This window comes from Mus caroli, chromosome 12 (assembly GCF_900094665.2).
Source record: "Mus caroli chromosome 12, CAROLI_EIJ_v1.1, whole genome shotgun sequence".
NCBI classification, from domain to species: Eukaryota; Metazoa; Chordata; class Mammalia; order Rodentia; family Muridae; genus Mus; species Mus caroli.
The window spans coordinates 102,927,791-102,944,294 of NC_034581.1; the positions used below are offsets into that span (position 1 = coordinate 102,927,791).

General features: G+C 47.0%; 1 protein-coding gene across 4 annotated transcripts in view; it reads left to right on the forward strand.

Moving 5' to 3' along the window:
- The window catches only part of Eml1 (EMAP like 1), a 169,390-nt gene that overhangs the window by 88,424 nt on the left and 64,462 nt on the right, over positions 1-16,504 (forward strand). For all 4 annotated transcript variants that reach the window (XM_021178556.2, XM_029484428.1, XM_021178557.2 and 1 more), the window contains exons 2-3: positions 6,835-7,017; positions 14,490-14,622. In XM_021178556.2, coding sequence (XP_021034215.1) covers positions 6,835-7,017; positions 14,490-14,622 — 316 coding nt within the window. The remainder of the gene's footprint in view (positions 1-6,834; positions 7,018-14,489; positions 14,623-16,504) is intronic.

Sequence of the window (16,504 nt, forward strand, 5' to 3'; positions counted from 1 at the left end):
AACTCACTTTGTAGACCAGGCTGGCCTCGAACTCAGAAATCCACCTGCCTCTGCCTCCCGAGTGCTGGGATTAAAGGCGTGCACCACCATGCCTGGCTTAAAATCCTAATCTTTTAAGCCATAATAAATCTAAATCCTCTGGTGGTGAATCCTGGTGGATTCTCCATGTAAGTCGGGAGACACCAGTAGCTACATCTTGCCCTCTCACTAGCCCAGTCCAAAAAGCCCCTAACTCTCTCCTGCTTCCTCTAAGTGTCCAACCCAGAAGTCCCGCCTACTCATCCAGTGATTGGTCCCTCTATTCATTCAGGGGAGGGTTCACAAGAAGTCACCTGAGTCTGTGACTCATTCCTCCATCCAGACAACCCCTCCTGGGAAAGCAGAATTAACATCAAAATCCAGGCATCACCAGGGCCACCCACAAAACCATCCTGCTTCCCATTTTTCACTAAGGAAAGCTCCTGTCTGAAATAAGCTTTGACATGAAAGAACCTTTGTTTTATCCTTCATTTCTCTTTACATACATCTAACTGGACCTCTGCCCCTTGCAGCCTATAGCAGGGCTCTGAGAACCAAGCAGAAATCTGTGCTGTCCATGAGCAGAAGAGGTTGTAGCTGGCCATGAACTCAAGTCAATTTGGAGTGAGTCCCTAGGAAGAGATCACTGTGGCTCTGTGGGCATAGTATATGCGGTTTGTGTGAGTGTGAGTGTGTGTGTGTGTGTGTGCATGCATGTGTGTGTGTGTGTGTGTATGTGTGTGTGTGCACAGCATCTCCATCACACTGCAGTATTTAACTGACTTCCAGACATTTCAAGGATTCCCATGATGCCTTTGGAGAACTTTTTTAGCTTGATAACACTTAGGCAAAGGGTATGAGAACATGGGTCAAGATAAAAGAACTAAAAATTCTACCACACACTCCACTGCAGCCACACGGGGGCGACACCATCAGTTTCCCTGTGACTTAGTGGTAGGAATTCATGTTTGTTTTGAATCTCTGTTCTTCCCTCACCTGCATATGGACCTCACTCTCGCCTCTCTGTAGGTCACTGTCTTGTCAGCCTTGTGCCCTCAGGCATGGTGGGAACCGGATGTTGCTCTGATGTCTGTGTTCCTGTGTTTCTGCTATGGATACCTGTTGGTCAGTCTCTGTGATATACAGCGGCAGTGTTAATAGTTGTCCCAGCTCATCTGAGACAGGGGAATGCCTGAGAACACTTCACTGAATTGAGCTGACAGATCTTCTGGATCAGATGCAGTCACACATTGCTACTTGGAATGAGATCTTTTCTCCTGGTCTCTACTGACCCACAGCCTCTGCTTGCAAAAGCTCAGCTTACTCTCTTTCAGATCTGGGGTCTCTGCCAAAGTTCCTCCTGCAGGTATTGACAGAACCTCTCTATCAGTCGAGGGCCACCGTGGAATCCTTTCATGGCTAATCATAAAATCATTAGCTCCTGTGCATCATGGCGTCTGGCTCGAGACATGGACCACACACGTAATTTTCTGTGAAGCGACTTTCAGAGTCACTGCTCCAAGGACAGAACCCAGCCCCAGGATGAGCAGGACTCTGGGTCCAGACTGACCATGTTGTCTTTGGCCTGGAGGAAAGATAGCTTAAATCCTTCAGTCAGGGTGTCTCCTACCCCTCCAGTCAGCCAGGACTGTGCATCTCACAGGAGGATCGTGGTTCTGGCCTTAAAATGACAAAGTGTATACCACTTTCCATGCAAAATGTCTTGTGTCCCTTTTCCTGTTAGGTCTCAGAGCATAAAAATACTTTTCTGCAGACAATAGATAATAAAGAAAGTTAAATGTTATGGGATGGTTTTCTGAAGATTGAGCAAAACTTTCTTTTTCATCATTGCATATATGATTTGTTATGAAATGTTAAATCTCAATAAGTAGTGTGTGTGTGTGTGTGTGTGTGTATGTGTGTACATGGAGGTCAAAGGTTGACATTGGGTATCTTCTTCAGTGGTTCTCTGCTTTATATTTTGAGACAGTCTTTGTTGTGGTTTCATAGTTTCACATATTGGAATATTTGATCCCCAGTGGTGGAACTCTTTGGGAAGGATTAGGAGGTGTGGCCTTGCTGGAGGAGACAAGTCACTAGTGGTGAGCCTTGTGGCTTCAACAGCCCTTGCCAGGTCCATTGTCTTTTTCTCTGCCTCCTGCTTGTGGATCAGATACAAACTCTCAGCTACTGCATCAGCGCTATGCCTGCCTGCCTGCCTGCTTGCTGCCATGCTCCCCACCATGACAGACATGGCCTCACCCTCTCAAACTATAAGCAAGCCTCCAATTAAATGCTCCCTCTTATAAGTTGCCTTGGTCATGTCTCTTCACAGCAATAGAAACATAGCTAAAATGGTCTCACACTTTACCTGGAACTCCAGGGATGCACCTAGTTTCATCTCCCCAGCTGGGTATTACAGAGGCTGCTGCACCCCACTTTTATCTGGGTCCTGGGGATACAAACTGAGGTCCTTACAATTGCCCTGCAAGACATTTATTAGCTGATCCCTCTTCCCAGTTCTTCCTCCCTGGGCTTTTTTTCTCTTAAGCAATACCTGTCAAAAGCTCATGGTTGGGGACGAGTGTTTGTCATTTGGATAAGCAGCCTCTCTGGTGTAGAACTTGGGGTTTATCATTGGCTCTGCCACTGCCACACCATGGCCTTGGGTGAGACCTGGGAGATTTGTTCTCATCTGAGATGTGGGTTGACAGCTCAGTGCAAGGATGTCCTATAGGCAGAGACAAGGCACTGTGCATCAGAGGCTATGATGCTGGGGCTGGCAGATAAAGGGTGAGCACCTTAACAGGGAGACAGGCCCTAGTCTCCTCTTTTAAGATTAACAAGGACAAAATCCCTATTATTCCTTGACCTTTCAAATAGGATGAAAAAGCCCATCTCAAAAAACCTAAGCAAATAAATAGGATGAAACACTGTCTCAGAAAAGCATAGATAGATAGATAGATAGATAGATAGATAGATAGATAGATAGAGGATGAAACAGACAAGCTACCTTTTATGCCATTTTCACAGCTATGAAAGTCATTGATTAAGCTTAATTCTTATAATCATGAGTAGCTCCCTGGGAACAGCAGTAAGGAAGGGGAACTATAAGGTTGTCTTTTTGTTTCTGGAAACAGGGACAGAGCCTGTCTGGTGTCAGCAGGGCTCTGCTCTTGACTGAGGTGGGAGAGGGAGGCTGGGTGGGGACACACTCCTTGTGTCTACCACTCTCTGTACTGCTTGTGAGGACTCCAGTCTTGTCAACCACACTCTGTCTTGAGGTTGTCACTGGGCTGACAGCAGTCTAGGTGACCTCACGGGGCTGGGCGCTGCAGTTTGTAGATTTACTTCAGGCAACTGGCATGGCCAGGGTCTCCAAAGGTCAGGCTTTGCTTTCTGTTGTGATAACAATAAAGTTAGCAGCAGTGGGCTACACATCGAGATTATTCCTCATCTGAAAATTCAAAGTAGAAAAGGCTCTGGAAGCCGAAACTGTTGGAGTATCACCATGGTGTATTTTAGATTTCAGACATTTGCCATGGCCACTCAGTGAAACACAGGCCTGAAAAACTTCAAGACTGGAAACATTCCTGGTCCGAACGAGTTCAGATAGGGGATGGATGTTCCGCCCTTATGTGGATACACCACACTACCACTGTGTGAGTGTCTCCAGGCCATCAGTGTGTTAATACTAGATGTTAGGTACACATTAACATTCATTCTCATGAGAACACCAGAGGCAGGAAAATTGGGCCTGGAGTGGTCAAGTTACTTGCCAGGGTTAATGATCAAGATCAAGAACCCTACTGTGTGTGCCCGGGCTGTGCTCTCTCTACTGTATCTTGTTTCCATCTCTCTAGCTCTAAAATATGAATTCTTCCTTGCACAAAAGTGTTTAGAAAGACTCGGGTATTGGTGATAAATGCCTTTAGTTCCAGCACTCCAGAGGCAGAGGCAGGTGGATCTCTGAGTTCGAGGCCAACCCGGTCTATAGAGTGAGTTTGAGAACAGTCAGGATTACAAAGAGAAATCCTGTCTGGGGGCTGGAGAGATGGCTCAGTGAGTAAGAGCACTGACTGCTCTTCCGAAGGTCCTGAGTTCAAATCCCAGCAACCACATGGTGGCTCACAACCATCCATAATGAGGTCTGATGCTCTCTTCTGGGGTATCTGAAGACAGCTACAGTGTACTTACATATAATAAATAAATCTTTAATAAAAAAAAGAAATCCTGTCTGAAAAAAAACCAAATACATATATAGATAGACAGACAGACAGGTAGATAGATGATAAAGAGATAGATAGATGATAAATAGATAGATAGATGATAGATAGGTTGATAGAGATAGGTAGATAGATAGATAGATAGATAGATAGATAGATAGATAGATAGATAGATAGATAGATCAGAAAGGGGCTAGAGAGCTGACTCAGTGATTAATAGAATGCACTACACTACCAGAGGACTCAAGTTCAGTTCCTAGCACACAGTGGGCCAATCACCATTCAGAACTGCCTGTATTGTCTCCTCCAGGGGATCCAACACCCTTTGCTGGTGTGTACCCACACACTGACATGTAATTAAAAGTAGAACAAAGTTTTAAAACTGTTCAGACAGTATTCTGGAATTTTGAAATTTTAAATTCAAATTAACTCTGATATTCTGTTAATAATATTGATAATCAAGCTTAGTTATAGCACACATGTATTGTCTTAGTCAGGGTTTCTATTCCTGCACAAACATCGTGACCAAGAAGCAAGCTGGGGAGGAAAGGGTTTATTCAGCTTACACTTCCATACTGCTGTTCATCACCAAGGAAGTCAGGACTGGAACTCAGACAGGTCAGGGAGCAGGAGCTGATGCAGAGGCCATGGAGGGATGTTCTTTACTGGCTTGCTTCCCCTGGCTTGCTCAGCCTGCTCTCTTATAGAACCAAGACTACCAGCCCAGAGATGGCACCACCCACAAGGGGACCTCCCCCCTTGATCACTAATTGAGAAAATGCCTTACAGTTGGATCTCATGGAGGCATTTCCCCAACTGAAGCTCCTTTCTCTGTGATAACTCCAGCCTGTGTCAAGTTGACACAAAACTAGCCAGTACATGTATACATTAGCTTGTATAATATACTGTAAGTGAAGCTGATACGGAGCCCATCGACTGTCACAATAACAGGCTGACGTATGTACTGATGTCCCTACTTTTCTGGTGGAGAAGTTGAGGTATCTGGTGAGGAGCAGAGCTGGAATTTCAACGCCAATGGTTTGACTCCACAGTGTGTGCTGATTGTAACAGAAGGAAGGCTCTGTCTCTTCCGCTAGAGTTGCTATACATGGTAATACCTGTTTCATCTTCCTTACAATTGACACCCCTTTTTGCTGTGACATGGCTCTTTGCTTTTTTAATTTTATTTATATGATACTATTTTTATCTTTGTATCTAAAGTGTGTCTGTTGGGCCATGAGATGGATCATCAGCAGGACCCATGTGGTAGGAGAGACTAGATCTGGAAAAGTTGTCCTCTGACTTCCAAATGTGCCATGGCATGTATGAGTGCACTCGTGTGCACGCACACACACACACACACACACACACACACAATTTCTTAAAGCTCTATGGGGAGTTTTAGGTTAGGGTTTAACTTAGGGTTTTTATTACTATGATAAAACACCATGCTCAAGGTAACTTATAAAAGGAAGAGTTTAATTGAGCTAGCAGTTCCAGAGGGTTAGAGTCTACAACTGGCAGAGTGGCCATGGCAGCAGGTAGCTGGACCCGTGGTCAAGAGCTCACATCTTGATCCACAAGACACAGAGCACACTACCAATGCCACTAAGTTTTTGAAACTTCAAAGCCCACCCGCCAGTGACATACCTCCAACACAACCACACCCCCTAATCCTTCCCAAATAGTTCCACCAACTAGGGACTAAGTATTCAAATATCTGAGGGTATGGGGCCATTCTCATTCACACCTCTGCAGGGAAGTTGGTGTGGTAGGTATGTAGTCAGTGAGGAGGAAGATTCTAAAAATGAGGTGGTAGAGACAAGGAAGATGTCCAGGGGCTGGGAACTGTGCCTCTGGATAAGGTGACATCCATAGCTGTTACATAAGGATTTCTTTACCAGACAGATTTGACCACCCAATGCTTTGTCCTTCAAAGAGTGGAACCATATTTCCCCAGTCTGTGCTGATCTGGGCCTGTGCTCTGCATCTGAAGCTCTGAGGGCCACGTCTGGTGTTGCTATGGACATTCTCCCCTTGATCTGGGTTCATCTCCATCTGCATAGCTAGCACTGTGTGGCCATGGTTTGGGGAGGATTTTAGAGATGCAAGATGGATTCAGATAGACCTGCTTTGGTTTCAAGAGGCTGAGTGGCTACAGGCTTAGCACACCAATGGGCAGTGTGGTCCTCTGACCACAAACTTCTGGTCAACTAGCACCAATGGATAAAGGCAAGAGGAGTAGGCAAAGGGTTCTGCAATGTTGAGGACTTGATGTAAACAGAGTCTGACATCACTTGGATCCTCTAGGTTCCCTAGTACCACTGAGCAAGCAAAGAAACAGGCTTGCACTTAGAAAGATGAAGTGCCAGTTTAGACGTTAAACGTGGCAAGCCCATGGAGCATGCGTGATGCTGGTAATGGGAGGAAGAAAGAAACGTCCATAAAGTGAACCGTCTCACGTGATTCTGCCAACAAACCATCGTCTTAGGTCGGCAGAGTGTATCACGTGCAAGCGGTGTCCCTGTGGGTGCCGGATCTGGTTGTCATGGGCTGTACGTCACTCACCTGACACTTCTCTCTGGTCTAGATGACAGCGCTTCTGCTGCCAGCAGCATGGAGGTGTCAGACCGCATCGCCTCTCTGGAGCAGCGCGTCCAGATGCAGGAGGATGACATTCAACTGCTCAAGTCAGCGCTGGCCGACGTGGTTCGGAGGCTGAACATCACGGAGGAGCAACAGGCTGTGCTGAACAGGAAAGGACCTACCAAAGGTGGGCATGAGGCAGCATCCGTGACTCACCCCAAAACTGACTTCAAACCAAAATGCCCTGAGCCCCACCCACTGAACCAATCTCACTAAGGTCGACAGTCTTTGTTGGTGTGCTGTGGGTGAGTTGTCCTGTGTGGTGCTGAGGTGTGACTTTGTAGACGGTCCCTAAATGCTCTTTGAGTCAAGGAAGAGACCATGCACATGGACCACTGAGGACAGTTAAGTTTGCATGAACAGAGAGTGCTGACTGAGAAAGCCTCAGCCCTTTCTGGAGGTTCCACCCAGAAAGCCCACTGGTATATCCCATCTCTTCCTGTGTCCTCGGCTTATACCAAAGCACACGAAAGTCATGTGACGCACGGCGGCCCCTCACTCAGTCTGGGTGTAGATGTGGGAGGCCCTCTTTAGAAAGCTGAGTCCAGAGGCATCTAGCTGGCCGGTTTGCTCGGTTTCTTTTAGTGTATGTCTTTGGCTGCTTTTGAGACCCTTGTACTACCTGTGGGGACACAGCCTTCAGCAGAGGTCTGTACCAGTGGGTTTCTGGTCAATTCAAGCCATTATTTCCTGCCCCTCCCAGGACACAGCCTACAAAGGTGGAGCTCATGTGAAGTAACTTTGTAGTGATGGAGCCTTCGCATTTCAGAAACTAAAGTTGTCATAATGCCCTTCACCTCGTGCATATCAGTGCCCTGACATTTACTTCTGAGGGCAGTGGCTCATCTTTCGCCAGAGTTGATTTTCTGGCTGTCCCATCCAGGCAGTGAGCTTCCCCTGGTTAAGACCCCCTGAGGTTGTAGTATGTTAGAGTCCCTTTGCAATGCCTTTCTTCGCTGGGTGAAGCGTGGTGGTGTGCACCTTTAATTTCAGCGGTCAGAAAGCAGAGGCAGGTGGAGCTCTGTGGCTTCTAAGACAGTCAGGACTACACAGAGAGACCCTGTCTCCAAAATAAAACAAGAACAAGAACAAACCTTTCTTGAACCATGGAGATAGCTAAGTCAGTAAAGTACTTGCTATGCAAGAGTGAAGACCAGAGGACAGTCCCTACTGCATGAGGTGGCATGGGTTTACAGGTTATGGTTCTAGTGCTAGAGAAGAAGATGGCTTCCTGGGTGTCAAGTTGGCCTAGCCTACTTGGCAAGCTTCAGGCCAATGGGAGATCTTGTGTTTAAAAGCAAGGGACATGAACTCACCTGTGCAGGTGTTCTCTCTCCCTCCCCTCCCCCTCCCTCTCCACCCTTCTTCCCCTTTTCCTCTCCCTTCCTCTCCCCCTCTCTCCTTGTTTTGTTTTGTTTTTGTTGTTGTTGTTGTTCTTGTTGTTTTTTTTGTGACAGGGTTTCTCTGTGTAGCCCTGGTTGTCCTGGAACTCACTTTGTAGACCAGGCTGGCCTTGAACTCAGAAATCCGCCTGCCTCTGCCTCCCAAGTGCTGGAATTAAAGGAGTGTGCCACCACTGCCCGGCTCTTTCTCTCCTTGTTTCCTGGAAGCTTGGATTGTCACTGGAGTCAGGAGAGGGCTGTCTAACATCTAATCTCCTTGGCCTCTCTCAAGCCTTGCCTTCTCACCCCTTGGCTAGGTCTCCCCTCTATGGAAAGGGACCCATCCCTTGTCCTTCCTGACATCTGAGTGCGGAACTACATCAGAGGCACACACTACCCTCAGCTCTGCATTTTGAATAATCCTTTCCAGTGACCTTTGCTTCTAAGTTCCAAAGCAGTTGGGGGTATTTCGGACTAGAAACCCAGTTATTTTAGACGTTCATGACCCGCTAAACTTTCCACAAATAGATCTGATGACGACAGTGTCCCGAAGGGTGCCTTGAAAGAAGGCTCTGGGTTTCCAAAATCTCCTTATTTTTGAAGAGTCAGGGAAAGAACAGACAGGGTTCACGCAGGATTTTTATTTTACTTGACGATAAGTGATGAGTGACAAACTGGAAAGAGATGACTTTTTCACGGTTACCTAACACCTCGCTGTGTGCCGATTTCACAAGTGGAAATCGTCATCGGCTTGAAAGTCACTGAGAAATGAAAGGAAATCAGGAGAGTGGGAGACACACATCTTGAGGGGCGCCACGGCCCTACACTACGTCATGGGGAGGGGGCGGAGCTAGGCATTGGAAGATCTGGGGGCGGAGCTACGCATCTGAGGCTCTGGGGGCTGGGCCTGAATTTTACAGAGCTGTGGTTTTGGGTCCTGGACTGTAGGAGAGACTGTAGAAGAGGCAAGCCAGGACCAGCATGCACCGTTCCTCTCTCTGATCTTGACTGTGACTGTGGTGTGACCAGCGCCTCACGTTCCTGCATTGATTTCCCTGCTATGGCCGGCGATGCCTGGAACTGTGAGCTGAAATAAACCCTTTCTTCATAAGCGGCTTTTTGTCAGGGTGTTTTTATCCCAGCAGTAGAACTGAAGCCAGGGTATCAAACCTCATCTTCGTGCTAGGGACTTTCAGTTCTTGTTCCTAACCCTCTCAGTGACACACGGGCACTGCCAGCCTTATGTTATAAGGAAGTTGGAGCTTAGACAGGGTATTGGCATATCCCGGTTGATGGTTAGATCAGCCCTGTGTGCCCCAAGGGTCTCTGCTCTGTGTTCACACATACCTGTCAGTCCCCATGAGGCCTGGCTTGCATCCATCTTGTCCTTGATGGTGCTTCCACCTCAGTATTTGCGGTGCTTCCTTTATCTGAGAAGTTATTCTTGTGTCATCCCTGCATTTACCTCTAGGAACGATTAAGATGTGATTTTTTTTTTAAGCACTTAACATTTTATGAAGCAGAAGGATATCTTCTATCTTAATGTTCCCTGGACATCAGGAAATCATTTCTCCCAGTAACTGGGAGACAGGAAACTGTATTATTCCTTTCCCACGATCTGTGGTGTGTGTGTGTATGTGTGTGTGTGTGTATGTATGTGTGTGGTGTGTGTATGTGTGTGTGTGTATGTGTGGTGTGTGTGTGTGCACATGTTGGGTGTTGGGTGTGTCTATTCAGGGATGCTTACCTTGTTTGTTCTCTACTGTATCTTTTAAAAATGATATTATTTGTATTTTAAATTACGTCCAAGTGTGTGTCTATCTATGTGGGGTTTGTTTGTGCGTATGAGTGCAGGTGCCCCAAAGGCCATAGGAGGATGTTGGATATCCTGAAGCTGCAGTTAACAGGCAGTTAGCAGGTGAGCCACCCAACGTGGATACTGGTAACCAAACTCAGGTCCCGTGAAAGATTCGTGCATGCCTTTAACTGCTGCACCATCTCTCCATCTCATGTTATTGAAATACAATGTGAGCTGACTGACAGATACATCTATCTCTCCATATGCCCAAGGACCTTTTCCGGGGCCCACAAAATACCCAAACCGGAGGCTTCTCAGGTCCCTCACACATAATGGCAAAATGTTTTACATACAACCCAGTCTCTTCTTTATAATCGAAATCACCTCTGCGTCACTGTCACATGTATGTCATAAATGCTATGAATCCTGTTGTTCAAGGAATAATAGCAAGAAAAAGAAAACATTAAAAACCATTGTGTGTCTTTAGTTGGAAGAGCCCCGGGCATTGAACCCGTAGACATGGAGGGCCATGTGGATTACAGGCTGTGGTCCAGGTAGTCCAAAAAATGGCTGTCTACCAACAGACAGTCCAAGAATGCAGAAGTTGTTCAGTCCACAAAGCTGGATGTCTAACCTGGTCTTCTGTATATCCTGGGGTCCTGACGAAGTAGGTTCTAACACCAGTGATGAAGTAGATCTGCTAGCAAGGCGAGAGCAAGCAGGCAAAGAGTAAAGCTTCCTCCTCCCGCCATGGCCTTGTAGGCTGCCCCAGAAGGTATCGCCCACTAAAGGTGGATAGTCTCACCTCAAGAGAGCCAGATTAAAAGTGGGTCTCTCCTTTGCCGCGTGGATTGGAACACACTTTTAACCTCAGCATCTGGGAGGTAAAAGCAGGTAGATCTCTGAGTCCAGGCCAGCCTGGTCTACAAAATGAGTACATCAAGAAATCTGGTCTTGCAAAACAAAACAAAAAAGAACAAAAATAGTGGATCTTCCCACTTCAAACAATTTAATAATAATAATAAAGAAGAAGAAGAAGAGGAAGAGGAGGAAGAGGAAGAAGAAGAGGAAGAAGAAGAAGAAGAAGAAGAAGAAGAAGAAGAAGAAGAAGAAGAAGAAGAAGAAGAAGAAGAAGAAGAAGAAGAAGAAGAAGAAGAAGAAGATCCCTAATAGGTGTACCCTGCTGCTCAGATTTTAGTTAATTCCAGATGTCAAGTTGACAACCAAAAAATAGCATCACACCTGATAGGAATCCCAGAAAAGGGTGTGACAGCCAGAATAGTAAGGACAAGAGGACAACCAAGGCTGACAGTGCTATATCCAGCTGTGCTCAGTGTGGTCCCCAGAGCTCCAGAACATTGTGGACAGTGGGGCAGAGAGGCAGTCTCATGCCCTCCCCTCCCCCTCCTCCCAGCCCCTCCCCTCCTGACCAGATCAGTGCTGGAGCAAGCACAGGTCAGGTCACTTTGCACCCACCAAGTGGGTGGGGTCAGGTGAACTTGATGGGCCACACTGTGTCCCCAATCAGGAAGCAGAGACCAATGAACACAGACCACTACTGAATCCTGTTTGTCTGCTGTTGCACTGTTCAGGGTCCCAGCCAGGGGATGGTTCCACCCACAGTGAGCAGGTCTTCCCACTTCAATGAACCTAATGTAAGCCCACAGGCACTCTCAGGACCAGCTGGTTCTAGATTCTGTTAAGTTCACAGTTAATGCTAGCAATCACCCTCACTCAGACGTCTGACCCGTGTGTGTTACAGGCAGTCCGTTTACTTTGATCACTGAAGCAGTCTGCTGTTGGATAGGCCAGCTTGCCTATCCATTTTACCTGTGGGAGGACATCTTGGTTCCTTCTAGTTTTTGACAATTGTGACTAAAACTGCTATAAACGTTTACATGCAGGTCTGTGTAGACATAAGTTTTCAGACAATTAGGTAAATACTTAGTGTTAGAATGATTACCAGATCATATGGTAAGATTATATTTAGCTTTATAAGACATTGCCAAACTGTATTCCAAAGTAGTGTCACCATTTATCATCCTGTTATCAAAGCATGTGCGTTTCTGTGGCTCCTGCTGGCTTGCGATTGCTGTTTCTTCTTGGTTTTGGGATTTCAGCCATTTGAATAGCTGTATAGAGCTAGTTCATTAGTGTTTTAATTTGCATTTCCTAATGACAGTGATGTTAGCCATCTTTTCGTGTGTCCATTTGCCACCTGAAGACCTTTAGTGAGGTGTCTCTTCTTATCTTTTGTTCATTATTTCTTAAAAATTGGGCCATCTGTTTTCTTACTGTTGAATGTTCAGAATTCTTACACTTTATACAAGTCCTTTATGTACCTTTATCAGGTACATAATTTATCAGACATGCATTTTTTTCCAACCTATAATTTGTGTTTCTGTCTTCTTTAAATTTCTTTGACAAACTTGTAAAGTTCTCAATGAGACCCGCATTGTCAATCCTCCCCGTTATGGGTCAGGCTTTTGATATTTATTAGTTTTATTTTAAAATTTTTTATGGGTAAGAGTGTTTTGTCTGTGTATGTGTGTATGTGACAAATGTATGCCTGGTGCCCAAGGAGGTCAGAGGAAGGTATTGGATCCTTTGTAACTGGAGTTGTGGATGGTTGTGAGCCACTGTGGATTTGAGGAATGGAACCCAAGTCCTCTGCAAGAGCAACCAGTGCTCCTAACCTCAGGGCCATCTCTCCAGTCCCCGTGATGGTGAGGTTTAACTATTAGCTTGCCCTGACTACAATCACCGGAGAGGACAGCTTCAGTTGAGGAATTGTCTAGGGCAAGTTGGCCTGTGGCCATGTGTGTGAGAGACTGTCTCGATTGTCAGTTGATGAAGGAGGGTCCATGTAACATCACCATCCCCTGGGTAGGATGTCTCGAATGCTATGAGAGGGTAGAGCTGAGAGAAGACACAGAAGCTGTTGTGGACTTGTTCTCTTCTCCCTTCCCATCTCTGTGGATGTGTCATGGCTGACTGCTTGAGTTCTGGCTTTGACTTCCCCTCAGCGATGGACTGTGACTTGGAACTATAAACCAAACTCACCCTCTCTTCTGCTATGCTACCTTTGGCCTGAGTATTTTATCACAGGGAGAGAAATGAAAACAGAACAGAACCATATTTTAAGCAGCAGAAGCATCGTTGCGTTAAGGAAGTGGCTCGGTTGGTTGGGTGCTTATGTAGCACACACAAGCCCCGGGTTTGATCCGCACGCAACGCTGTGCACTGTGCGAGCTCGACACAGAGGTGCATATCCATAATGTAAGTGCTTGGGAGGCAGGGAGACTAGGGAGTGGAGAGGGAGCAGGAGTGGAGAGGGGACAGGGGAGGAAGAGAAGGGGAGGAAGAGAAGGAGAAAGAACAGGAGAAGGATTGGCAGGAAGTGAGGAGCAGGAGCCGGGGAAGGGGAGCAGGGGAGGAGGAGCAGGGGAGGAAGAGCAGGGGGGGAGGAGGAGCAAGGGAGGAGGAGCAGGGGAGGAAGAGCAGAGGAGGAAGAGCAGGAGGAAGAGCAGGGGAGGAGGAGCAGGAGAGGAGGAGCAGGAGGAAGAACAGGGGAGGAGGAGGAGGAGTAAGGGAGGAGGAGCAGGGGAGGAAGAGCAGGGGAGGAAGAGCAGGAGGAAGAGCAGGGGAGGAGGAGCAGGAGAGGAGGAGCAGGGGAGGAGGAGCAGGGGAGGAAGAGCAGGAGGAGGAGCAGGGGAGGAGGAGCAGGAGAGGAGGAGCAGGGGAGGAGGAGCAGGGGAGGAAGAGCAGGAGAGGAGGAGCAGGAGGAAGAACAGGGGAGGAGGAGGAGCAAGGGAGGAGGAGCAGGGGAGGAGGAGCAGGGGAGGAAGAGCAGGGGAGGAGGAGCAGGGGAGGAAGAGCAGGGGAGGAGGAGCAGGGGAGGAAGAGCAGAGCAGGGGGAGCAGGGGAGGGGGAGCAGGGGAGGGGGAGTAGGGGAGGAGGAACAGCAGGAACTAAGGAGGAGGAAGAGGAGCAGGGGAGGAAAAGGAACATGAGGGGGACCAAGGGGAGGAGCAGGGAAGGAAGAACAGGAGGAAAAGCAAGAGGAGGAGCAGGGGAGGAGGAGGAGCAGGGGAGGAGGAGGAGCATGGGACGAGGAGGAGCAGGAGAGGAGGGACAGGAGATTACTAAGCCCTTCAATGCTTGCTTCTGCAGAGATGTTCACCTTTGTGCTTCTCATCGCTTGTGAGTTAATATCTGTGTAGGGTGAGGATGCTATCTAGGGTCATAGTTTGGTCATCATTGCTGATAGTCCCACCACTTGCCTTTGTACCCCTGCTACTTTGCTGGCTTTTAGAATTGAAGTCACCTGTGCAGGTTGGTTCCACTCAGCTTGGGCTCTGTGGATCGTTCCTGCTGCTATGGGCAACGTTCTGACTCCATCCTATGCTTCTGTTGCAGCGAGGCCACTGGGGCAGACCCTGCCATTGAGAACCACCGTCAACAATGGCACCGTGTTACCAAAGAAACCCAGTGCCTCCCTCCCATCACCCTCCGGGGCCAGGAAAGAAATAGTTGTGCCGGTAACCAAAAGGTAGGTCACTTGAAGAACCCCCTCTCCCTCCCCACACACCTGACTTCTCAAAGCAGTTCTTTGGGGGACTAGAAGGAGCACGTCCCTTTCTCATAAGATGCTTGTGGTCTCATCTGATTTGAGGCTTGCAGAAGCTCAGGCTTTGATGCCTTGCAATCCAGGAACGGTAGGTAACATTGTATCTGCTTCATATCTAAGGTTGTGCTTATGAAGTCTCAGCCAAGACAGTTGTATGGGGTAAGTATTTTTGCTTACCGTTCTTTATAAAAACAACTAGGATTCCAACTCACATCCCTCCATGCAACATAGCAAAACTCATATTGCCATAGAAACCTTTAAGTTTTATTGGTAAGATTTGGGTAAACTCATTCTTTCAAATTGGGCCTAAGAGTGGGATTCTAGACACCTGTGTTATCTTCAGAGAGATCACAGTTCACGTTCAACTTCTTGACAACTTATTGATTATTGCATTTCAATGTTGTCTTTTATAATCAGTATTAATTTTTAGACTATAGAAAGTTAAATACTCACTCATTTTATAGTGTAGCTAGCTTTGAAGAAATTCCTCGGGCTGGTGAGATGGCTCAGTGGGTAAGAGCACCCGACTGCTCTTCCNAAGGTCCAGAGTTCAAATCCCAGCAACCACATGGTGGCTCACAACCATCCACAATGAGATCTGGCGCCCTCTTCTGGAGTGTCTGAAGACAGCTACAGTGTACTTATATATAATAAATAAATAAATCTTTTTTTAAAAAAAAAAGAAATTCCTCTGAAACGCTACCTCAGGTGTGTTGTGAGAGTATAACAGAGGGCTGGGAAGTGGTGCAGAGGCTAAAACACTGCCTGTGTGGTTCAAATCCCAGGAACCCACGTAAACGCTGGGTAGGAAGGCAGCCAGTATCTGGAAATCAAAGACAAGAGCTACCCCACAGGCCAGCCAGACTAACCTTCTCCGTGAGCTCTAGGTTTACCTGAGAGACCCTGCCTCAATGAATAAGGTGGAGAGTAATCAGGGAAGACTTCTGATTTCAACTACCTGGAAGTATATGCACACATAAACACAAATGCAATATACACACACCACACCTCACATATACCACACCACACCATACTACACACACATAAACACAAATGCAATATACACACACCACACCTCACATATACCACACCACACCATACCACACACACACTCAAAACATACCCCCAGACATACACAAGAGCATACTCATCAAACACACATGCACCATACAACACACATACCACACCACACACACATACATACCAAGCATACACACACACACACTCACACCCCACACCATACAAACACATATACATACACACCAAGCATACACATATCTCTCTCACACACATACACCAAGCATACACCCACATACCACACTACACACCAAGCATACACACACATACCACACCACACCATACATACACATACCATACCACATGCACCAAGCATATACACACACACACATATCACATCACACACACACATACCACACCACACACACCAAGCATAGACACACACACATACCATACCACACCACACACACACATACATACCACACCACACACACCAAGCATACACACACACACACCTCATCACACCACACACACCAAGCATAGACACACACACATACCACACCACACACACCAAGCATAGACACACACACATACCATACCATACCACACACACCAAGCATACACACACACACCTCATCACACCACACACACCAAGCATAGACACACCATATACCACATCACACCACACCACACACACCAAGCATACACACACACCTCATCACACCACACACACCAAGCATAGACACACCATATACCACACCACACCACACCACACACACCAAACATA